The sequence below is a fragment of the Nothobranchius furzeri genome, chromosome 3, assembly GCF_043380555.1.
Source record: "Nothobranchius furzeri strain GRZ-AD chromosome 3, NfurGRZ-RIMD1, whole genome shotgun sequence".
Lineage (NCBI taxonomy): Eukaryota > Metazoa > Chordata > Actinopteri > Cyprinodontiformes > Nothobranchiidae > Nothobranchius > Nothobranchius furzeri.
Window position 1 is genome coordinate 48203721 of NC_091743.1, and position 23307 is coordinate 48227027.

General features: G+C 43.0%; 3 protein-coding genes across 3 annotated transcripts; all 3 read left to right on the plus strand.

The window, feature by feature from the left end:
* Positions 1-92: 92 nt before the first annotated feature.
* On the plus strand, positions 93-3528 carry chchd4b (coiled-coil-helix-coiled-coil-helix domain containing 4b). Its single transcript, XM_015959792.3, has 3 exons — positions 93-276; positions 2881-2979; positions 3066-3528. Exons 1-3 carry the CDS (start codon positions 255-257, stop codon positions 3383-3385), a joined length of 441 nt encoding a protein of 146 aa, XP_015815278.3. The 5' UTR covers positions 93-254; the 3' UTR covers positions 3386-3528.
* Positions 3529-7643: 4115 nt separating this feature from the next.
* On the plus strand, positions 7644-12461 carry uroc1 (urocanate hydratase 1). The gene is made up of 19 exons (XM_015959788.3): positions 7644-7916; positions 8318-8448; positions 8554-8647; positions 8740-8799; positions 8876-9004; positions 9077-9138; positions 9205-9271; positions 9360-9503; positions 9580-9668; positions 10014-10076; positions 10185-10364; positions 10453-10550; positions 10656-10728; positions 10815-11004; positions 11111-11209; positions 11297-11396; positions 11492-11573; positions 11660-11759; positions 11848-12461. Exons 1-19 carry the CDS (start codon positions 7791-7793, stop codon positions 11986-11988), a joined length of 2028 nt encoding a protein of 675 aa, XP_015815274.3. The 5' UTR covers positions 7644-7790; the 3' UTR covers positions 11989-12461.
* A 1426-nt stretch (positions 12462-13887) lies between these two features.
* Positions 13888-20943, plus strand: LOC107385717 (MAP kinase-activated protein kinase 2). The gene is made up of 10 exons (XM_015959789.3): positions 13888-14470; positions 15127-15266; positions 16540-16604; positions 16683-16762; positions 16856-16982; positions 17082-17157; positions 17265-17389; positions 20272-20357; positions 20433-20513; positions 20600-20943. The coding sequence occupies exons 1-10, from the start codon at positions 14237-14239 to the stop codon at positions 20813-20815; spliced, it is 1230 nt and encodes a 409-aa protein (XP_015815275.1). The 5' UTR covers positions 13888-14236; the 3' UTR covers positions 20816-20943.
* The last annotated feature ends 2364 nt before the right edge of the window (positions 20944-23307 follow it).

Sequence of the window (23307 nt, forward strand, 5' to 3'; positions counted from 1 at the left end):
AATTAAATTTACTGTTCACCTTTTAAACGTTAGGGGGCGCCGGACTGTAGGGTACTGCTTACGTCACCGGAAACTAAAAACGAAGAAGAGCCCATCATGCTTTCGAAAGGGTCGGCTATAACGTCCTGACAATGAGACCAGCGTGCTGCAATTTTGATATTTAGAGCTTTCTTAATTAGAATATTTAATTTCCAGAGGTTTTAGCTGTTGTGGTAAATCTAAAGGAAGGTTTATTTCCGTTACAGCTTAAAGAAATGAGCTCAGTCAGAGAAGAAGGTAAGCTTATTTTCTCCTGTTAGCTAACTTTCCTTAAGCGTTAGCTCAAAGTTTTAGTTTAGTGTAAATAAAAAGTGAACCCTGGGGTTGGGATGGAGTGTCCAAGCTGTCCTGCCGTTGAGGTAAAACCCAGAAGGTTAACGAGTGACTGAAGTTGGGGCTCAACTGTTCGCTCTGTGGTAAACAGTTTAACCTTGGGCACCGACAACCTTCACCTCACTGACAGACTTCTAGCATCATGTTATTACAGCGAAGGCCTTCTTATAATCTGTCTTATAATGTATGATGTCTCAGGCCAGACCACCTCACGTTTCCCAAAGTCACGCGTGCCTGGCGTTCAGCTTCCTGGTATTTACCAATAATCTGTAAACATGTCTGCTTTGGGATGACGTGGGAATTGGGCTTGCTTTCCATGCAAACACATAAAAGTGGTCCTGAAAGGAAAATAGTATTTGCAGATATGATCAGTTAGAAATCAGAACTTTATTAAGTTTACACGAAACATTGCATTCATCATGAACAACTTTTTTTCAACAACTCCAGCCTAGCAGACCTGTTTAAAAACAATCTGATCACACATGAAACCAGCATTTTTGACCAGTTTTTTTATTCACCTCTCAGTAAATGTCTTATCAAAAGTATCTTGCAAATTCAGAAGGGATGTCCTCACTTGTTTTGTTCATGTGTTCATTAAAGTAACAAAACAAACTGACTTATGTCTAAATTATGAGTAAAATCAAGTTTTTACGCAATTGAGGAGCTAATTGTTTACTTTGTAACTCAATTCAATTTCAATTCAATTCTTTATTTCACTCAAAGTTTAAATATACAAACTTCAAATCAGAATTTAAGCATTCAAGTGAAATAGGGGGAGGAAGAAGAAAAAAAATCTTATATGACCTACCCCCTTTAACTAAGACAAGATAAATAACAAAAAGTACAAAATAGCCTTATACACAAAAAATAAACCGCTCTCTTACTTCCACAAATAATATCACTACTAAAACATTAATCCTCCATCCTCAACTTACCAAATCATACGATTTTAGCATTTTATCTTTATACATTTTTTTGAATTGATCAGTAGTTGCACATTTTTTTAATTCATCATCCAGGTTATTCCATAATGTCACACCATATATTGAAATACACATTTGCTTTAATGTAGTACGAACAAATATCCTTTTAAACTCTGGTTTCTTTCTACTCTTATCATTTTTTGGGATTAAAACAAAGAACCTTTGTAGATTAGTTGGCAGCAAATTATTTCTAGCCTTAAACATAATTAGTAAAATTTTCAAGTTAACTAAGTCTTTGAATTTCATAATTTTAGATAGAACAAAATATTTGTTAGTATGTTCTCTTGGATTTGCTTTATGTAGAATTCGCAGAACTTTCTTCTGTAACAGAAACAAAGGATTAGTGTTTGTTTTATATGTATTGCCCCAAACCTCAATACAATAAGTTAAGTATGGGAAGATAAATGAGTAATATAATGTCTGAAGCGTTGAAATTTCTAGAAAACCTTTGACTTTGTTTAAAATTCCAATACTTTTGGATATTTTTTGTTTTATATATTTTATATGGGATTTCCAAGTAAGTTTATGGTCCAAGAGAACCCCTAAGAATCTGACTTCATTTACTCTATCAATTAAAAAACCATCAATAGACAATGTAACTAAATCATTAGTTTTTCTGTTACCAAAAACCATGAATTTTGTTTTATTCCAATTGAGAAATAATTTATTGTCATTAAACCACTTCTTAAGTTTAGACATTTCACAAACCATATTTTGAATAATAATTTCTAAATCATTTCCAGAACAAAATATATTCGTGTCATCAGCAAACAATATGAACTGTAATACTTTGGACACATCACAAATGTCATTGATATATAGAATGAAAAGCTTAGGGCCCAACACTGACCCCTGTGGGACACCGTGTGTAATCTCTAGTGAATCTGAAATTTCATCATCTAACTGTACAAATTGATTTCTATTGGTCAAATTACTACTTAACCAGTCATGGGCGATTCCACGTATCCCATAATCCCTCAGCTTGGAGAGTAAAATACTATGATCTATTGTGTCGAATGCCTTTTTTAAATCAATAAACAACCCCACTGTATATTGTTTTTTTTCTATTGCTGATGAAAGTTCTTCATTTAATTCCAATAAAGCCAGGGATGTAGATTTATGTGATCGAAACCCATACTGACTCTCACTCAGGTTTTCCTTCTCAATAAAGTTATCTAGTTTCTGAACAAACCATTTCTCAAGCACTTTAGAAAACTGAGAAAGCACTGAGATTGGTCTATAATTATCAAACTTATGTCTATCACCATTTTTAAAAATTGGAATTACTTTTGCAGTTTTCATTTTTTCTGGAAATGTACCACTCTGAACAGACAAATTACAGATATAAGTGAATGGTTTGACAACATAATCAATAGTTTTCTTTACAATCATCATGTCAATCCCGTCACTGAGCTAACTGTGTAAAAACAACCAGCTACAGTTCTTTCTAGTTAAATATTTTTCTCTAAATCCTGAATATTTCATTGTTGTGGAACATTTATTACCTTTTTAAAATTTCTTTTAGGTAAAGACAAAATTATATTTGTCACCAAAGAAGATCATGAAGCACCCAGCAGCGCGGAGCTGGTAGAAGAAGATCCTAACGATCCATATGAAGAGCAAGGTGAAGAGCAGTGCTGAGATAAATCAGAGCAAAACCTGCGTAAAAACATAAAACCAAACATTTTATTTCCACTCTTTCCCTCGCAGGTTTAATTCTCCCCAGCGGGGAGATAAACTGGAACTGTCCCTGTCTGGGAGGGATGGCCAGTGGTCCCTGTGGGACTGAGTTTAAGGATGCCTTCTCCTGCTTCCACTACAGCAAGGAGGAAGTGAAGGGTTCTGAATGCCTGGAGCAGTTCAGGACGATGCAGGAGTGTCTGCAGCTCTACCCCGAGCTCTACCCTCAAGAAGACGACTCGTCGTCTAGCCAGCCCTCGCAGGATGCTGCTCCAGCAGAACCATCAGGTGCTTCTGAGCAGAACTCTGATACCACAGCGCCTAACACGCAGAGCTCCGAGGAGAGCTAATGCTGAGCCTCAAGGCTCGTCGTTCAATATTCACATTCAGTCATCAGTTTATGGAACAAGAAATAATATACCTTTATATTTTTATGATGATTTTTCATTAGTTTATAATGTTTCAGAAAATAGAAATATCACAGTTGCTCGGTTTGAACGCCGAATATCCAAACTGAATGCATATGATACAAGCTGATGTCAATTAAATTAAATACTAGTTACAATAATGGAAAATATTTAAAAGCTTTTTTTTCTGCTAATAAAACCACAGTTTGTGTGATTTAAGAAGCAGATTTAGTTTGTTTGCTGGGACAGGCGCTTCTTTCATGAAGCCTTGGAGTTCTTACTGGGTCCCTCAGATCTAAATGAGGTAAAAGGTTCTTCTCATAAATCCGGACGTCAGTGAATAAAACACCAATATTCAGGTTCCATTGATCCATCCATCCATTTTCATCCGCTTATCCGGAGTCGGGTCGTGGGGGCAGCAGCCTAAGGCGAGAGGCCCAGACTTCCCTCTCCCCAGCCACTTGGGCCAGCTCTTCCGGGGGAATCCCAAGGCGTTCCCTGGCCAGGTGAGAGACATAGTCCCTCCACTGTGTCCCGGGTCTACCTTTAGGTCTCCTCCTGGTTGGACTTGCCCGGAAAACCTCACCAGGGAGGCATCCTGACCAGATGCCCGAGCCACCTCAACTGGCTCCTCTTGATGCGGAGGACCAGCGGGTCTACTCCGAGCCCCTCCCTGATGACCGAGCTTCTCACCCTATCTCTAAGGGAGAGCCCAGCCACTCTTTGGAGAAAACTCATTTTGGCCGCTTGTATCCGCGATCTCGTTCTTTCGGTCACTACCCAAAGCTCATGACCATAGGTTCCATTAATGTAAAAAGATATTTGTCATTTCTGTTCAGCGTTACAGGACCAAGCGTATATAACTGTTTGCACTGTGTGTGTGTGTGTGTATATGTGTCTACTTTAATTAGCCTTAAACAACAGGTGGAAACACAATTGAATGATGATGATTTTAAACATCTGTTTTTTTATTATTTCCCCTATTTTTATTGTCACTCGACTGAATTCCTACACAATTGTCGTCTCCCTCTGTCTTGCTGGGCTGCACTTATTCTGCTCATTTCAAACGTAACTTAAAAACATTTACCTCATCCAAACCAAACCGAAGCATTTGTGTGCAGCAAAGAAAAAAGCTGAAGTGAATATTCCTAAAGGTTTGTAATAAAATGTGTGACGACTGTGCTTTGTGACATGCTGGTTTCATTTGATGTAGCAGATTTAGAAAAACACCTTGTATTGTGCATTTTATTGATTAAAATGCTTTTTCATTCATGCCGTAACCATTTATGAAGTTTTAAACAATTGAGATTCTTAATAGAAATAAAGATTTGAAGGAATTAATTAACCTAGCCTGACCAGCCAGCCTCATGCTTCCTTACGGGAAACGGCACAAGTCTGGCAGGCCAGGCTAGAATGAACCAGCTTTCATGCTACAGTTTAAAACTCAAGTTCTTGATGGGTGTGTGAAATCCTTGAAAGCCCTTGAATTTTTATGTAAGTTTTGAATGTAGGATTTTATTAATGTGTAAAGTTTTCACTGAAATGGTTAGTGTTTAATGAGAAGAGAAGTTGAAATAACCTTTCTGAGCGTGCATGTGTTCATACATGAGTAAATCATCAATGTAAGGTGTTGGAGAATCCTATGGGCCATTCCCATCTGTACCGGGTCGGCCCGGGCCGGGTAGCCCCAGTCGGCCCCAGCCTGGCCCGGTTGATTCCACACATCCTTGTCTTAAGCCCATGTGGGCTGATTCTACCCACCAATCAGAGGCTTGCTCTAATGGAAGGTGTGAATTTGCTGTCAGCAGTGGGTGTGTTGGCCCTGGTCGGCCTGAAGCAGACCCCCTCGAGAAGAGGGCTGAGAATGAGCCTTGGTTGGCCTGGAAAAATACCAGGCCACCCAGATATGTAAACAACCTACGCTACCCGGCCCGGGCCGACCCGGTACAGATGGGAATGGCCCATTAGAAACTTGCTGTTAAAGGCCTTGGATCTAAAAGTGAAGAGGTGGAAGCACTGGCGTAAATTTGCTCTTGACATTGGTGGGGACTTATAAATCTACATCTCTCACTGGCCGTATGCGTTACAGAGTTGGGAGTGGAGGAGAGAACATCATTTAACCTTTTCTGCACCTCTAGGGTAAGGAGACATTGAATGCTTGCTGTTTTTAACGTTGGAGGTCAAGTTATTGGTGGGGACTATTGGGTCATCATCGCTGGATATTGGTGGGGACATGTCACCTCCGTCCATGCCAAATCTACGCCCATGGGTGGAGGAACTCTAAACTAAGGTTATCTATGCTGAGAAATGATGGAGTTATACGGGGCGACGGTGGCACAGGAGTTAAGTGCTCGCCCCGTAATAGGAAGGTTGCAGGTTCGAGCCTGCTCAGTTTGTCGCTGTCACAGTGTCCTTGGGCAAGACACTTAACCCACCTTGCCCGCTGGTGGTGGTCGGATGGACCTATGGCAGACTCGCCTCTGTTGGGGTGCCCCAGGGCAGCTGTGGCTACATCGTAGCTCATCACCACCAGCGTGAGACAGGGTGAATGACTGATTGTGTTCTAAAGAGCCTCTAGAAGGCGCTGTATCAAATACAGGCCATTTTAGTCCAAATTAAAAGGCATTTGTTTACAGGTTTAATTTGTAGTTTAAAAAAAAGGACAGTGGACCCAATGTTGACAGAATCTACATTTTTATTATTCAGACTTTTGAGGTATAAAAAAGTTCTGTACCATTAGGAATAGGACTATTGGCGAGACTGATGATATATTCTAACTCAGGGGAGATGATACAATCATGATAAAGGAGCCACACTTGTAAAGTGCTTGACACTACAGTGTATTTGTCCATTCGCACACTGATGGAGATGTCGCTACAGCTGTCCTGTGGCACACTGACTGGCGAGGCTTCCAAGCACCACCAGAAGGCAAAGGGGGTTAAGTGTCTTGCCCAAGGACACAACAGCAATGTCGAACCTGCAACCTTCCGATTACTGGACAACCCGCTCTACCTCCTGCACCACTGCTGCCCTATTGTGTGTGATATGAAAGTATTTGTCATTTTTAAAACTAGATTAAATTTGAAAACTCAGGCCAGATGCATCCAAGCAATGACTGCAGAAGAAGACACATTCAGTGTTGTGAAGTCTTGTTGAATCAGAATGAAGGCAGTAAAAACTTCTGCCACCTAGCTGTAGGAGTTTGCTTTGCACCACACAAAATAAATAACTAATGTTTTCATGTAAACTCTCCAAAAAATCCATACACTGCTTTTAAATACCGTCAGACCGCCCCAGGGCAGATGTGGCCACATAGTAGCTTACCATCACCGGCAGTGTGAATGTAAGCGTGCGTGGATAACGGAAGCGCTCTGACTGCCTAGAAAAACGCGATATAAATCTAATCCATTATTATTAAATACTGAGCCAGTATCATAAGAAGTATTCGGCTATTTCAGTGCATCAATATTCTCTTACATCCTTAATAATGACCAAGCAAATAAAAGTCTTCAGGAATGTGTCAGTGTTTCCATTATGTCAGTTTTCCCCATTGATTAATTAAGACTCAATATCCCTGATCATAATGGTTGACACGTACGGGACTTTAGTCGTTAACATCTAAAAATCTATTTCACAGAGAAACTGTTTTGCTTGTTATTTTTAACATGCAGGCTAAATGTGAAAATAGTTGTCTACCCCTATTTCCTGCATTAGCCGCCCATAGAAAAGAGACAGAGTCAGTGGTAGAGTCATGTTGCTGTTAGCCAATCAGAAGTGAGATGTCCAAATATCAGGAAATAAGACTCCAAACTCTGCCGTCTTTACTAACGTCTGGTTCCTGAAACAGGAGCGTCAGAGCTTTCCGGTCATGAATATCAATCAATCAATCAAAGCTTTATTTATAAAGTGCCTTTCGCGACACTGCCGGGAAGCCCAAGGCGCTGAACATGGTACATGAGAATATCTACTCACTAGGCTTTTACTTATGCTAGAGAAAAATGAGTGAACTTGGTCTTTAAAACATTCATAAATTTGCTGATGACAGTGTTCTTTATCATTTGACAAAAGGAGAATGTTTAGCATTCAACCTCTGGCACACAATAATGATGAAAGTGCCAAAGGTCAGAGGTCAGTGACTGTATTTACCCACCGAAGCATGTGCCACATGCAGGATCAATAATTACCGAACATCCATGTCTTTCTCCTCTGTGTCATTGGTGGATTCTCCAGGGCAAAGGCCAGTGAGACAGGATGGTGAAAAGTGATCGGCTTTAAAAGTTCACCACCAGTGTTCAGTGACGCTGCTGTCGGTGTCCAGCCGCAAGTTTCCCAGAAACTACCCAACGTCATGTCAGATTTAAAGCAGCTGTGTAGCGGTTTACCTCTGGATCCTTTACCTCCCAACCGGGGAAGAGATCCCAACGTGCCACACGCTCCTGTTCGAACTCCAAACCTCTCAGCTGAAGAGGAACGGGTGAGTAAATAAAGAAAAAAAAATCACTTCTGCAACTTTGTCCTCATCTCTGTGTAAAACTGTCTGACCTGAGACCAGCCACGCTGCAGTAACACGTGTCACTGAAGAACAAAACCTGACTGCTTTTTGATATTTACAGGTAATCTTGCTAAAAGCATTTGTAATTACTGATGTATAAGTGTAGCAGATTTGGATGCCGAGTCACAGCCTGTTGAGCATCGCCTCACGGCTGGTGGTTCACCCCTAACATTGATTATTTTCAAAGAGCCACAAATGATTAGCCAAACTCAGAGCAAAGTCAATATTTCAGACAAAAACACAGAACCCAATCTCTGGTCTGTCTGGTATCACCTAACACTGATTTATTTATGCTAACTAGCCTCTTGTCTCCCACCCCCCAGCTGGCATTGAGAAATGCTTTGCGGTATTTCCCTCCCTCCCATCATGCAACGCTTGCACCCGAATTTGCTCAAGAGCTGCGGCAGTATGGCCACATATACATGTACCGATTCTGTCCAGGGTTTCGGATGAGGTGAGAGGAGCCCCAGAAACCCTAACCCTAGCCCTAAACTTAACCTTTAAGCACAACATGAAGAAATGAGCCTGTTTCAGACACTTGTTTCCCTCTTATGCCCAGAGCCTACCCCATCAGCCAGTATCCCTGCCAAACACGCCAGGCAGCAGCTATAATGCTGATGATCATGAACAACCTGGACCCTGCAGTTGCTCAGGTGGACCCCTAATACTGCCAGACCTTAAAATTTAGCATCTGCTGGGGAAAATAAATAAAATAGATGAAAGTGAAGTTTTCTTTACTTTGCAGTTTCCTCAAGAGCTTGTGACCTACGGAGGGAACGGACAGGTGTTTAGTAACTGGGTCCAGGTAAGCCCTGTGGATGGTCTTTGATTCTGGTTACTCCTTAAGCAGCTGTAAGTTCATGTTCTGTGTTGTGGTTCAGTTCTGGCTCGTCATGAGCTACCTGAGCGAAATGACAGAAGAGCAGACTCTGGTGATGTACAGCGGACATCCCATGGGGCTTTTCCCCAGCTTGCCTTCGTCTCCTCGCGTCGTCATCACCAACGGCATGGTAACACACGTCCAACTTAATGATGCCACACAGCCAATGGAAACAGACTCACATTTGGTTTGGTTTTGTCAGGTTATTCCAAATTACTCCTCCAGGGATCAGTATGAGAAGATGTTTGCACTTGGTGTGTCAATGTAAGTCCTTTAAAAATGTTTGATGTTATCAAAAGAGAAAGAAGATGTAGTTACGTGTATTTCCAGGTACGGTCAAATGACCGCAGGAAGTTACTGCTACATTGGGCCACAAGGGATTGTTCATGGCACTCTGGTCTGTGAAACAACTTCACATCATTTATTATAGACCGTACAACACCAGTCTATAGTAAGTGTGAGTTTATCTGTGTTTCTCCTTGCAGCTGACAGTGCTGAATGCAGGTCGAAGGTACCTTGGCACCGATGACTTGAAGGGACGGGTCTTTGTGACCTCAGGCCTTGGTGGGATGAGCGGAGCTCAGGCCAAAGCTGCAGTCATCGCTGGTTGTATTGGTGTGATTGCTGAGGTCAGCTATTTTCCAGTCAAAGTCACTGCCGTAGGAGTAGAGACCAAGAGAATAGCTGTGTGTGGTCTGTGTTCAGGTGGACGAGGTGCCTTTGAAGAAGAGATACGAGCAGGGCTGGGTCATGGAGATCACCAGCAGCTTGGAGCAATGCATCAAACGCATCAGGTAACAGGAAATAGAGTCAGTGTTACAAGATACAGTAAACCACCAAGGATCATTAATACTGTCATGCATGGCGGTGGCAGCATTATGGTTTGGGGATGCTTTTGTGTTGCATCAAAAACGAGGCGAGAGAACAGGCTGATTGAACCGTATTCCCCTCATAACACAGAAATGTCATAAGACAAAATGTTGGAAGTTGCTTCTCCATAGCAACCTCCAACTTCTCCACCGGTGGGATCCCCAGATGTTCCCTCACCAACATGGAAACACCTGGTGCAGTGTCTTAATGAAGTACCTCAGGTTATATTAACTAGTGTAGTGTAGATCAGATCTTCATTTGTTTTACAGGGAGGCCAAGACTTCTAAGGCTCCTCTTAGCTTGGGTTTCCATGGCAACATTGTGGACTTGTGGTAAGTTAGCCATGAAAACATCTCCCTAACGCAACCCATCTGGTCCATACCGACATGTCTGAGACGTGTCACATGCTTCTGAAGTTTTTGATCCTCCTCTCTGATCAGGGAGAGACTCCTACAGGAGTTTGAGAAAACAGGAGACCTCCTGGTAGATCTGGGCTCAGACCAGACGTCACTACACAACCCCTTTAATGGAGGGTACTACCCGGCCTCACTCAGCTTCCGCCAGGCCCACCAGCTCATGTCCACCGATCCCGAACGCTTCCGAAGCCTCGTCCAGGAGAGGTTGGAATCTTCTCGTGTTCAGACAGACAGTTGAAGGTTTTCCTCTGTAAGATTTTGGTTTAAAAACATGCTTTGTGTGACATCACAGCCTCCGAAGGCACACGGAGGCCATCAATAAGTTGTCTGATGCAGGAATGTTTTTCTGGGATTATGGCAACGCATTCCTCCTAGAGGCCCAAAGAGCTGGTGAGTAAGACAGCACACACACAAACACACGCACGCACGCACGCACACATACACAATTCAGTGTGAGTTTGAACACTGAAGAGGAACATGTTTGTGGTTTACCAGGCGCAGAGGTCACCAAGGTGGACGGAGGGGCAACAGAGTTCCGCTACCCCTCCTATGTTCAGCACATCATGGGGTGAGACTGTTCAAACGTTCACAAGTCAGCAAAATAAGTGATTCACTAATAAACAGCTGACAGAAGCGCTTTTGATTTATCCACAGGGACATTTTCTCTTTAGGTTTTGGGCCTTTTCGCTGGGTGTGCACCTCTGGTGATTCCCAAGATCTGTCCGTCACCGACGACATCGTTGCCAAAGTTCTGGAGGAAATTGCTGCCAATGTGTCGGACCGAATTAAACAGCAGTACAGCGACAACATCCGCTGGATCAGAGAGGCTGGGAAGCACAAAATGGTCAACTTTCAGGGCATTCTAAAATCTAACGTTACAATTAAAACAAAAACAACAAAACAATGAAATAACTAAAATATCTGAATTCATGAGGACTCTCCTGGTTTAGGTCGTGGGATCCCAAGCCAGAATCCTCTACTCTGACCAGAAAGGAAGAGTCTGCATCGCTTTGGCCATCAACCAGGCCGTTGCTGATGGAAGAGTTTCAGTACGAGAAGGAGTGCTTTGCTAAGATTTTTCCATGTTTGCAGCAATCAACATATTTTCAGCAGTTTTTCCTCTCATAAATGATTAGGCACCCGTGGTTATCAGTAGAGACCACCATGATGTCAGTGGCACAGACAGCCCTTTCAGAGAGACCTCTAATGTGTACGACGGCTCTGCTTTCTGTGCAGGTGTGTATTCTGGTTTTTGTATGCAGCTTTAATCTGAAGTTTGCATATCTGAATCACAAAGAGCACTTCCACCTCACAGCGGGTTGTCTTTGCAGATATGGCTGTCCAGAATGTTGTGGGAGATGCTTTCAGAGGTGCTACATGGGTCGCTCTGCACAACGGTGGAGGTGTTGGCTGGTGAGACTGACTGCCTCTCCAGTGAAAAGTAGTCTGTGTGGCTGTTGCCTTGCATCGTTGCGTTTATGTTTGATTCTCACCCATAGGGGTGAGGTAATAAACGGAGGATTTGGTTTACTGCTGGACGGCTCAGGTGAGGCGGCAAAACGCGCTCGTCAGATGCTCAACTGGGACGTCTCCAATGGGGTGAGAGAGAGTTCAGGAGGAAATGCAGCATGCTGTATTCCATCCTTGGTCATTCAGTCACTCCGTCTGTGAATTTTCCACGTTGCAGGTGGCTCGTCGCTGCTGGTCCGGGAACATAAATGCCTACGAGACCATCCAAAGCACCATGGAGGAGAATCGGCAGCTGCGCGTCACCATGCCCTTTCAGGTGCAGGACGAACGTGTGCTGGACCGAGCGCTGCAGGACTAACCACCTCTTCCGTCTGGATCGACGACACGGCTGATTACAGCAGAGGAATCCAGCAGCTGCAGTCACTTCAGTTTGTTTCTCTAAATAAGGCCTTCTGCAGTTAAAACTACACGCCACAAAGATGACTAAACAGGCTGAAAATTTAAATGATAATCTGATTTTTCATCACACATAAAAAAGTGGCAAATTCGCTGATCAACCAGTAAGTTGAAGTTGTGCGGTAACGACTGGGTTTATTTTTAGAAAACTGAGTTGCTGCCACCAGTTTACCCAGCATCTCTACTGAATCCAGTTTTCATGTCTGGAACCGGGAGAGAAAAGGCCTCCAGACCAGGCTACACCTCTAACAGCAGCAGGTCAGCTTTCCTTAACTGGATGACAAAACTTGACCTTTCAAAATAAAACAAAGCAAAATTAGCTCTTTGATATTCTCTATTTTTTTCATGTTGATAATAAAGTTAAAAGTCTGTGAACATTTGTGTTATTGTTGACAGCAAATAAAATGACTGTGTGCATAAATCATAAACGTCAGAGACAGGAAGGAGTTTAGCTGTAAACAGGAAGTTAGATTCCGTTTCACTGATAATTCATGAAGGAATGCGAGTTGTTTTCTCAAGCACGTGTGTTGCTGAGCAAAAAGATCTGGAGTCATCTTTCATATCTTCAAACTTTGCATCCAAGAAGTCAGATAGTTTGCAATGGTTTTAGTCGTGTTGAGCAATCATGCTTTAGATGTTCTGAGGGTTTTCAAAAAGTTGTTTATTTGGTGCCATTTAATTTCGTGTCTTATCAAGTATTTCAGCTCCAATAAAACGATTCCCAAATATTTACTTACCAGAGGAGATGATGCACCTGTCAGGTTGTTTGGTGAAGGTCAATGTCAGATGTGTTTTTGTTTTCTAGATTTGATGCTTATTATGTCTAAAACCTATCCACATTGTTACACACACACCTTTAAGTTGCAATAGAAAATTTGGAAAATGACAAACCTCTTAAAGAGCTATAAATATATTTTGGAGATAACAAAAATTAATAAATTTGTCTTCTCAAATTTGTCTAAGAACCTCAGCCAATTTAAGTTTGGGATCGAAAGCAACCATTGGACCATCCAGTTGTCTCTGTTGCAGCTCCCACTAACGTCTCTACAAACAGAGTGCTGTGATTGGTGACCTAAAACTGCTCGGGCCAATGACAGACTTGCTGAGGCTCCAACGGAACGTGGCCACCGACATACAGTGTTTCTAGATTTCTAGGGTCCACTTGTTTCTTTAAAAAATACAACCCACCAGTTTCCTAAAAGCTTGTTAAGCCCTGTTTAAGGTGTTAGTCCCTAAAGTTACACTCCATGAGGAACAACTAGAGGCCGGCCGATAAATTCAATGTTTTCTATATCCGCTGAACTTATTTTTAAAAGCCGATTAAAAAATTTAAAAAATCAGGCACCTGTGTGGCCAACTGCCGCCACTACTAGACTGAAGAAAGGACCCGATGGACCTCAACAGTTTGTTCTATATTAGAAGTTCAATAAATATTAAGAGATGTATTGACTTATATTGCACACAGTGAGTGTTCAGTTGTCTTTCTCAATCAATGCGCTGCTAAAATGTGTAGAAATCAGCCTTTATAGTTAGATATCAGTTATTGGCAACAAAATTCTTTAAAAATCGGTATCGGCATCGACCTTGGGAAAAAAAACATATCAGTATGTCTGTAAAAACAACAACCAATCACTATTCCTCTCTGGTTTCAGTATTTTACATATTGGGCACCACTTGATGTGGAAAATCACAAACATTATGTCCTGCTGGTATCCTGCTGCGCTCCTCTCTGAGTGCTTGTTCCTTTAAGAGAACCGAACTGAGAATGAACTTGAGCCTTTCCGCACTGACGTAGAGGGTTAGAGAGGTTCCCATCAGAGAGAGAGAGAGAGAGAGAGAGAAGCAGATATGCATGATGAGGACCTGAAAGGGGACCAGATTTCTGCTGCTGCTTTTTCTTTTGTAGTGGCTTTATGATGTGTTACATTTAGTCTTATTGAGTTGGAATCTTGTGAGTTTAACCCTGAAGAGCTCTGCCCAATCCTGAGCTCAAAGAAGATTTCCTGAATTCAGACATCATGCCTCATTTTCATCCAAGAAGAGGACTAGGATCAGCCAGAGGAAGTCTCCTGGGTGGATCAGAATGATTTTCTGTAAGAGAGAGTCACAAGATATTTTCCTCTTCTTCAGTCCCTTTTCTTAAAATAAAAATGCATCATAATGAGGAGGAGCAGTCAGTAAACAGCACCATGATGCAGGACGGTGACTCCACCAGCCAGGGGAGCAACGTGAGCTTCCAACCACCTGCTTCCTGTAAACTGGACTTCAGGAGGAACTCAGTCACAGACGATTACAAAATAACATGTCAGGTTCTCGGTCTGGGAATCAACGGCAAAGTGTTGGAGTGTTACTGCAAGAAGACGGGGGAGAAATGTGCCCTCAAGGTGTGTGTGTGTAATTTCTACTTCCTTATTTAAATCCCACAGATTATTTCAGAATGGAGCCGTAATCTGAAACCTGCCCCAGCCGACAGCGATGTGCTGTCTGGGAAGCGTCCTCTCGTTTCTGTTTAGATTTTTGTGAGTCGGACAAAGATGCGCTCTGTTACAGTGTTACATAAGCCCGTGCGACTCCGACCAGAAGTTTCCTCATCTGCTCCACATTAAGTATTCAGCAATGAACTCCATGTTTCCTATGAGCAATACCTTCAGCAGGGTAGCAGCAATGGTATCAGAAAAATAAACAGGGAAACAATTCCCAGAGTCACTCCACATGTTTTCTTTGGAAAGTCTCTCATGAACAAACAGGCATGATGAAATGTTTAGAGCAGCCTCTTTTCCAGGAATGCATCCCTGCTTGAGGGAAAGTGGTGCTTAGTGGTTTTGAAGGAAGGTCTCTCCTTTCCAACACTCGAGTCAGATTTCTCTGGACTCGTGTTTGTTCAGGAATGAGGTTGTGTCCGAGGAAAACAGGATCCCATGAGCTGAAGCACTAAAGATGGATCACGTTACCAAATGCACTTTGTTGCTTTTTGCTCCAGTTTGATGATGAAGTTTATCTGCCTTGAGAATTGTTCTAATAAACTCTCTTTTTGGGATAGATTCTGTATGACACTCCTAAAGCCCGACGGGAGGTTGAGCTGCACTATCGCGCGTCGGGAGGGCCCCACATCGTACGGATCCTCAGCCTGTATGAAAACATGTACCAGGGAAAGAGATGTCTGCTCGTTGTGATGGAGTGGTGAGCATTAACTGTCTCACTACTTTTATCATAGTTATTGGCATTATTCTGACTATCTCTCTAGGAAATCCTCTGCAGATTTATCCCACTGTAAAATGGGACAAATTCTTTTGTTGCAGATAAATTACAGTTAATACAGTATACTAATGTCTGTCTGGACAATAAGATGTTTAAATTTCAAATAAAATGTAATGGGGTGGGGTTTTTTTTGGCAAAAAGCTCACCATAAAGTAAGTTGGAGTTGAAAATGGACATGAAATTATTAGTTGAGTTTCTCATACCTTTAGAACACAATTGGCTTCTGCCTGTAGGGTGGCTGAGAAGCTTCACCAGTCAGAGAGAGCTCAGAATAAAATCGCTCCTTATCAGAAAGAGTCAGCTGAGATGGATCAGGAGTTTGGGATGCCTCCTGGTCAACTCCTTCAGGAGGTTTTCAGGGAACACTGGGAGAAAACATCAAGCAACAAATAGAACTCACCAGAGGGTTTATCCTCTCAAGCATTAGAATGCCTTGGAATGTCTCATATGGAGCAGAAATGTTGCTGGATGGAGGGATTACTGGGCGTACTCCCAGACCTGTTACTTCATCACTTTATCATATGAGTGGTTGGTTGGTTGGATAGATAGATGGATTGATGAACGGATGAATGCATGGATGGGTGGTTAGTTAGTTGATAGAAGATAGATGATAGATGAATAGATGGATAGATGATAGATGATAGACAGACAGACAGACGGATGCATAGATGAGTGGTTGGATGGTTGGATGCATGCTTGGTTGGTTGGTTGGTTGGTTGGTTGGATGGATGGATGGATGGATGGATGGATGGATGGACTGACAAATGCATGGATGGATGGATGGATGGGTGCTTGGTTGGATAGATGTACGAGTGGTTGATTGATTGGTTGGTTGGTTGGATGGGTGGGTGCTTGGTTGGATGGATGGATGGATGGATGGATGGATGGATGGATGGATGGATGGATGGACTGACAAATGCATGGATGGATGGATGGGTGCTTGGTTGGATAGATGTACGAGTGGTTGGTTGATTGGTTGGTTGGTTGGATGGGTGGGTGCTTGGTTGGATGGATGGATGGATGGATGGATGGATGGACTGACAAATGCATGGATGGATGGATGGGTGCTTGGTTGGATAGATGTACGAGTGGTTGGTTGATTGGTTGGTTGGTTGGATGGGTGGGTGCTTGGTTGGATGGATGGATGGATAGATGGGTAGACAAAATAAAACTGGTTCTGATCTTTTGGTCCCAGCATGGAGGGAGGGGAGTTGTTCAGTCGAATCCAGGTCAGAAGGGACCAGGCCTTCACAGAGAGAGGTTGGTCAGAGCCTTAACACCTGTGTTTATTCACCCTCCTGTTTTGACCTGATATCTAACACCATATCCTTCCACCAGAGGTGTCAGAGATCATGCACAACATCGGCATGGCCATAGATTACCTTCACAACATGAACATCGCTCATAGAGACGTGAAGGTGATGCTGACCCCTAAAACAAATCCCTACAAAGAACAGGGGAAAGAGCATCTACTTATGTGTTGTTTTATTCGTTATCTTTAATCCTATCAGCCTGAAAACCTGCTGTACACAACCAAGGACAGGAACGCCACTTTGAAGCTCACCGATTTTGGGTTCGCAAAGGAGACGATAACACACAACTCCCTCCAGACCCCGTGCTACACGCCGTATTATGTTGGTGAGCGTCTTCAGTGTAACCTACTTGTATTAATGTGATTTTACAGTCATCATGTTTATGGCTGAAGATCTGTTGCTCAGGTTTGTGTCATACTTGCAGCACCTGAAGTCCTTGGACCAGAGAAATATGACAAGTCATGTGACATGTGGTCTCTGGGTGTAATCATGTACATTCTGTGAGTATCAGGTTGGTCCCATCCAGCCTCATGGAATATTCATGACTGCTGATCTATTGTTGATGAGCACATCAGTGTCTTTTTACTTACCTCTCCTCTATCTGCAGACTCTGTGGCTTCCCTCCTTTCTACTCAAACACAGGTCAGGCCATCTCCCCTGGTATGAAACAGAGGATCCGAATGGGCCAGTACGAGTTTCCCAATCCCGAGTGGTTCGACGTTTCACAGGAAGGTCAGGTTTTCCCTGTTTTATACATCAAACAGCTCACAAAGTCCTAATATTTATGCTTTAGATTCACATAATATCAGATATTTTTTGTAATCCTATACTTCCATTACTGGTGGTCTGAATTTAGAATATGTTAAGCTTTTTCCTGTGAACACTATTTTATTTACTTTTTGAAGTGTTAATACCGCAGTCGACTAAAAATTAATACAACAATGAGACGAACTCATCTTGCACATGCGTATTTCATTTCAAGGGATAATTCTGTCATTTTCAAGTGTGTTTCTGTGTAAAACTTCTAATTAATTAACATCTTTTCCCTGAAAAACTTTTATTTGGAGAAATAAAGGCTACATCCAACAACAATACTGAGCTAACCATTAGTTTGAACTCAAAATCAAGGGGCAATCTCCACCTGGCTAAAATGAGTCCAACTGTAAAAGTGACAACACTTGCAGTTCCCCCCTCATCCTCTAGGGGCTGGCTTCAGAAAGGAGCAATTTCACATTGACTTCCATTTTAAAAATGCCAACTTTACAGCAGAATAAAACATATTTACAGCCTGGTTCAAAAAACATTTTTGGTTTAATAAGTCAAGTTTACCGTCATGACAACTCTGAGGGGGGTGAAGTTGTTTGTAAGTTATCCGTTAAAACGTAATTAAAGCTTGAAATTATGAATAATTAGGAGTGTGTCCTTTTGATTGACAGGTAGCAGATGAGCCATCAGTGGGAGCGTTAGGGGCTTGCCCCCCTGCTTGCTTGAAAGGTCTGAGCCTCGGCCTCACGTTAACTCATTCACTGCCAGTCGTTTGAAAAGCCCTTCGCTGCCAGCGATTTTCAGCGTTTTTACTGTTTTTTTAAAAGTCACAGAACGTTGTAAACTATGATGATGTCAGCGCCAAAACTAACAAAACAAAGAGGAGACTCACCTCTTACATCAGGAAGAATCCGTGCGTTTCGAGCGTTATCCATTCTTTCATAATCCGTTGTCGAATTGTGATCGGCAGAAGCTTTTCCAGTTCGCGTCTCACTTTTTTTACAGCAGCGACCCAAAACGATCTCCTAACACAGGGGTGGGGAACCCTGGTCCATCGAGGGCCGCTATCCAGCATATTTTAGTTTCAACTCTGCTTCAACACACCTGATTTCAACCAGCAGGTGATTAACAGGCTTCTGCAGAGCTTGATCAGCTGCTGAACAGGTGAATCAACCACTGAATCAGAAGTGTTGGAGCAAAGACGTGCAGGATACCGGCCCTCGAGGACACATGAATTTTCTGCTTCCTAATCACGTGACGTGTGACGTACGCGGATGAAGATCAGCTTTAGAGCTGGGATTTTTGTTCACAGGGTGCGGGGGCTCGTTCCGACGCCTACACAGTAAAGAAATGCCTAAAGTCATCATTGGCAGTGAACGGTTGGATTTAAAATGATGACTTTTGTTGTCAATGGCAGTGAATGAGTTAAAAGACTAACACCTGATTTATACTTCCCTGTCTGTCGGTTCGAAGACTGGCGATTGGTCAGGATGCCGCTTCCATTAAATTTGTCAACAGCACCGCCATCGCGTCCTCAAAAAAATGAAAAGACAGCCGAAGATATGTAGCGGCAGACACAGAGCAGCTTTAAGAATACCTCGTGGAAAATATGAACGTTTATTAACCCGTGACTGGAGGCGTACAAAGATATGCAGCATACATTGTATTTGACCAGAAACTTGGGTTTAGAGGTGGCAAGCTCACAAAGAGGTGGAGAATGTGGGATGAATTTGTTTGTGTTAAAAAGTCACTGAAACACAAAAATGCACCATCTTACACCGAATACATGACTGTAACGGTGATACCACAGAAAAGCGCTATGCCTATGCCTCTGTGGTCCTGGCAGGGATTTGCTTTGCAACACTCCCCCCCAGGTGACGGTCACGGAGAAGTCCGAAGGCAAAACGTCCCTGTCAATGCATGTGTCCCCCCAGGTGGAGCTGACAGAGAAGTATAAATTAGGCTTTACAGCCCAGAAGGCAAAATTGCTCAGCCGTGGTTTTCCGGCTAAAAGTGCCCACCAACCTCCGTTAGCTTCGGTTAGCACAGTTAGCTCATCGCAAATCAGCTCAGAGTCTGATGGGTGACAACCATTTGCCCCCACCCTCACAGCCCTTCTCTCAGCTCCAATTTTGTACGTAACAAGATGTGTAACGGGGCTAAGATGGCAGTGGTGAGAATCGCCCAATGGGTTTTAATCAGAAACCTACGGGCGACGGCGCGGATGGTTCGTTCATCTTATACATACACAGTCTATGGTCAAAACCAGAGTCGATTGCCTTTGTTCTAAAACATTCTCCAAACTACCACTGCATGTATGCAAGTTATTTATAAAATTCATTCATTTATGTATTAAACTAATCACAGTGTAATGCATTGCATCCATTCATAAAAGTAGGAAACACATTACTCTCTACATTTGCTATCTTGCACCTTATTGCAGATTTTAAATGATTTGGTTATTTTCATGAGTATAACTATTAATTAATTAAAAAGTGTAATTTGACCCTGTAGCAGCAAAGGCAGCACTTCCAGCTCTTGAGCGGTCAAGTCCAGTCATAATTTCTCAATAGCTCTCTTGACAGTGTGATGCAAAACCGAAGCTGGTGTTAAGTTTTATAAAGTGATATTAACAGGAATTTCACTAAGATTTTGAAGACTGGAGCTTTTTTCAGCTTTGGTCTTGGCTGTGCTCGGACTAGCCGTTGCCTCATTATACTTGTATGTAAATGGTAATTCTCTAAAGTCTGGTCATTGAAGAAGGACCACTTAGCAATGTTTTTATAACTTTACACTGACACACTTTAGCATGGCCTTTAAACTTTTATTTCAATCCATTCCCCCTTCAGCCAAACAGCTTATTATTCAGCTACTGAAGACCGAGCCCAGTGAGAGGATGACCATCAGACAGTTCATGAACCATCCTTGGATCAGTGTAAGTTAGGGATTTTCCAGGCTCCTGTACGTGACTCCCAGTTGAATCCTGGATGTCTCTGGTTTTATCCAACAGCAGTGGATGGTGGTTCCTCCAACACCTCTTCACACCTCTCGTGTTTTGGCAGAAGACATGGAGCTGTGGGATGATGTGAAAGTGAGACTCAATCTGTCTGTCTTCAGTGACATTTTGGCCACAAGGTGGCAGAAAAACCCAGCTGAGAGTTATCTGTATTCCAACAGGAGGAGATGACCAGCGCCCTGGCCACCATGCGAGTGGACTATGACCAGGTGAAGATCAAGGACCTGGACACGTCCAACAACCCTCTGCTGAACAAAAGACGCAAGAGGCCTAAAGACACTGACAGAGGGGAGGGCGCTGGAAGTGTTGGGGCGGTTGGCCAAATAGACGCAGCACTTTCAGAGGAACGTGGGGAACTAGTTTTATCAGAAAAGTAAAAGTGAGCAGTAATATTGTTCCGTATTTTTCTGTGCTTGCTCTCTGTGGTGGTGCACTCAGTAATCGAGAGTCACATTATTTTGTAACAGTTATTTGTCCAAATAAAATAAAACTTGTTTGTTTCATACATTTTTGTCTTTTCAGTTTTTTTTCCTCAGAATTCTTACCAACATGTTTGATGCGATAGTATCTGTTAATGTTTGTTCACTTTATTTTTGAATGATTTAAAAAAGACATTGATTTAAAGTTATGATAACAGACTCCTCTGGGAGTCTGTGATGAACAAGGATCGAGCCCTACGAAACAAAATGGTTTCCTCCTTATTTCTCAGTTCTGCCATATTTTCTCAGGTTCTCTCGGGATAGCTTCTCACAAGATTTAACTTCATGACTAATTACTGGTGACAAGTTACAAAAATGTTGGATAATATAAACATGTTTAAAAGTGCATATCAAGATGCCTGTAAACCTATTTAAATTGGCTAGTGAGACAAAAATGCTCACTTTAGCTGTAAGTGTTTTAGTTTAGTTTAATGAAACTTAGTTTAGTTCTATTTGGTTGTCAGTTGTTGGCTACAAAGTCAGTCCTATCCGCTATACTATGGAGGACTGATCCGAATAACTAAATAAGGGAGGAATTAAATACATAAAGATGCAGAGTGAGGAAGCGAAGCCTGGGGACTTTGGGTTGGACACTCCAATCCCTGGAGCTGAGGTCACTGAGGTGGTCAAAAAGCTCCTCAGTGGATATAAGGCTCCTGGGGTGGATGAGATCCACCCGGAGTTCCTTAAGGCTCTGGATGTCATAGGGCTGTGTTGGCTGTCGTGTGGACATCAGGGGCGGTTCCACTGAAATGGCAGGCTGGGGTGGTGGTTCCCCCATTTAACTCATTCACTGCCATTGACGACTAAAGTTGTCATTTTAAATCCAACCGTTCACTGCCAATGATGACTAGAGTCGTCATTTGCATGTTTTTCGGAACGAGCCCCCGCACCGTGAGAACAAACATCTCAGCTCTAAAGCCGATCCTCATCTGAGTACATCACACGTCACGTGATCAGGAAGCAGAAAATCCATGTGTTAGGAGATCATTTTGGGCCGCTGCTGTATAAAAAAGTGAGGAGCGAACAGGAAAAGCTTCTGCCAATCACAATTCGACAATGGATTATGAAAGAATGGATAACGCTCGAAACGTGCAGATTCTTCCTGATGTAAGAGATGAGCCTCCGCTTTGTTTTGGTTGTTTTGGTTGTTTTGGCGTCGACATCATCCTAGTGCACAACGTTCTGTGATTCTTAAAAAAACAGTAGAAATGGTGAGAAACGCTGGCAGCGAAGGGCTTTACCGATCAGGAAATATCTGGCAGTGAATGAGTTAAAAAGGGTGTGTTCCAACTACAGGAGGGATAACACTCCTGAGCCTCCCTGGTAAGGTCTATTCAGAGGTTCTGGAGAGGAGAGTCTGTCAGTTTGTCGAACCTCGGATTCATGAGGAGCAATGTGGTTTTCGTCCTGGCCGTGGAACACTGGACAAGCTCTACCCTTAGTGGGTCCCGGAGGGTGCGTGGGAGTTTGCCCAACCAATCTACAAGAGTTTTGTGGATTTGGAGAAAGCATTCGACCCTCAAAAGGCCCTTTGGGAGAGTCAGGCTTACTTCCAATGAGAGTGGGACTCCACCAAGGCTGCCCTTTGTCACGGATTCTGCTCATAACTTTTATGGACAGGATTTCAAGGCACAGCCAAGGTGTTGAGGGCATCCGTTTGGTGGCCTGTAGATTGGGTCTCTGCTTTTTTCAGATGATATGGTCTTGTTGGCTTCATCAGAATGTGATCTCCGTCTTTTGCTGGAGTGGTTCATAGCAGAGTGTGAAGCACCTGGGATGAGAATCAGCTCCTCTAAATTCAGCAATGGTCTTGAGTCGGAAAAGTGTAGAAGGCCTTTTCCAGGTCAGGGATGAGTTCCTGCCCCAAGTGGAGGGGTTTAAGTATCTCAGGGTCTTGTTACCGAGTGTTGTGATTGGTGCTGTGTCTGCAGTGATGCGGGCGTACCGACCTGTCATGGTGAAAAGAGAGCTGAGCCAGAAGACGAAGCATCTTTATTTACCGGTTGATCTATGTTACGACCCTCACCTATGGTCACAAGCTTTGGGTAGTGACTGAAAGAACGAGATTACGGATACAAGCGGCCAAAGTGAATTTTTTTCGCAAGGTGACTGGGCTCTCCCTTAGCGATAGGGTGAAAAGCTTGGTCATCCAGGAGGAGACCTAAAGGGAGACCCAGGACATGCTGGAGGGACTGCATCTTTCGTCTGGTCAGGGAACGCCTTAGCCTGATTCATGCTTCTCCATCTGCGTCAATGCGGAGACAAGCAACGTCCTTGTGGGCCTGCTGGAGAGCTCCACAAGGACGGACGGAGTCGAGCTCTCTTTTCCAAACATCCGTCAGTCGAGACGGACAACGCAAGCTTGTGATTGGTCAAGACGCTGCTGT

Excerpts from the sequence above, each read along its gene's own strand:
- LOC107385717 (XM_015959789.3), top strand. The coding sequence starts at position 14,237 with ATGCATCATAATGAGGAGGAGCAGTCAGTAAACAGCACCATGATGCAG. Across the intron at positions 14,471-15,126 it reads GGGAGAAATGTGCCCTCAAG|ATTCTGTATGACACTCCTAA; the intron begins GTGTGTGTGTGT and ends TTTTTGGGATAG. Across the intron at positions 17,390-20,271 it reads GTTCGACGTTTCACAGGAAG|CCAAACAGCTTATTATTCAG; the intron begins GTCAGGTTTTCC and ends TTCCCCCTTCAG.
- chchd4b (XM_015959792.3), top strand. The coding sequence starts at position 255 with ATGAGCTCAGTCAGAGAAGAAG. Across the intron at positions 277-2,880 it reads GAGCTCAGTCAGAGAAGAAG|GTAAAGACAAAATTATATTT; the intron begins GTAAGCTTATTT and ends AATTTCTTTTAG. Across the intron at positions 2,980-3,065 it reads CGATCCATATGAAGAGCAAG|GTTTAATTCTCCCCAGCGGG; the intron begins GTGAAGAGCAGT and ends TTTCCCTCGCAG.
- uroc1 (XM_015959788.3), top strand. The coding sequence starts at position 7,791 with ATGTCAGATTTAAAGCAGCTGTGTAGCGGTTTACCTCTGGATCCTTTA. Across the intron at positions 9,005-9,076 it reads TCGTCATCACCAACGGCATG|GTTATTCCAAATTACTCCTC; the intron begins GTAACACACGTC and ends TGGTTTTGTCAG. Across the intron at positions 11,005-11,110 it reads AGGCTGGGAAGCACAAAATG|GTCGTGGGATCCCAAGCCAG; the intron begins GTCAACTTTCAG and ends CTCCTGGTTTAG.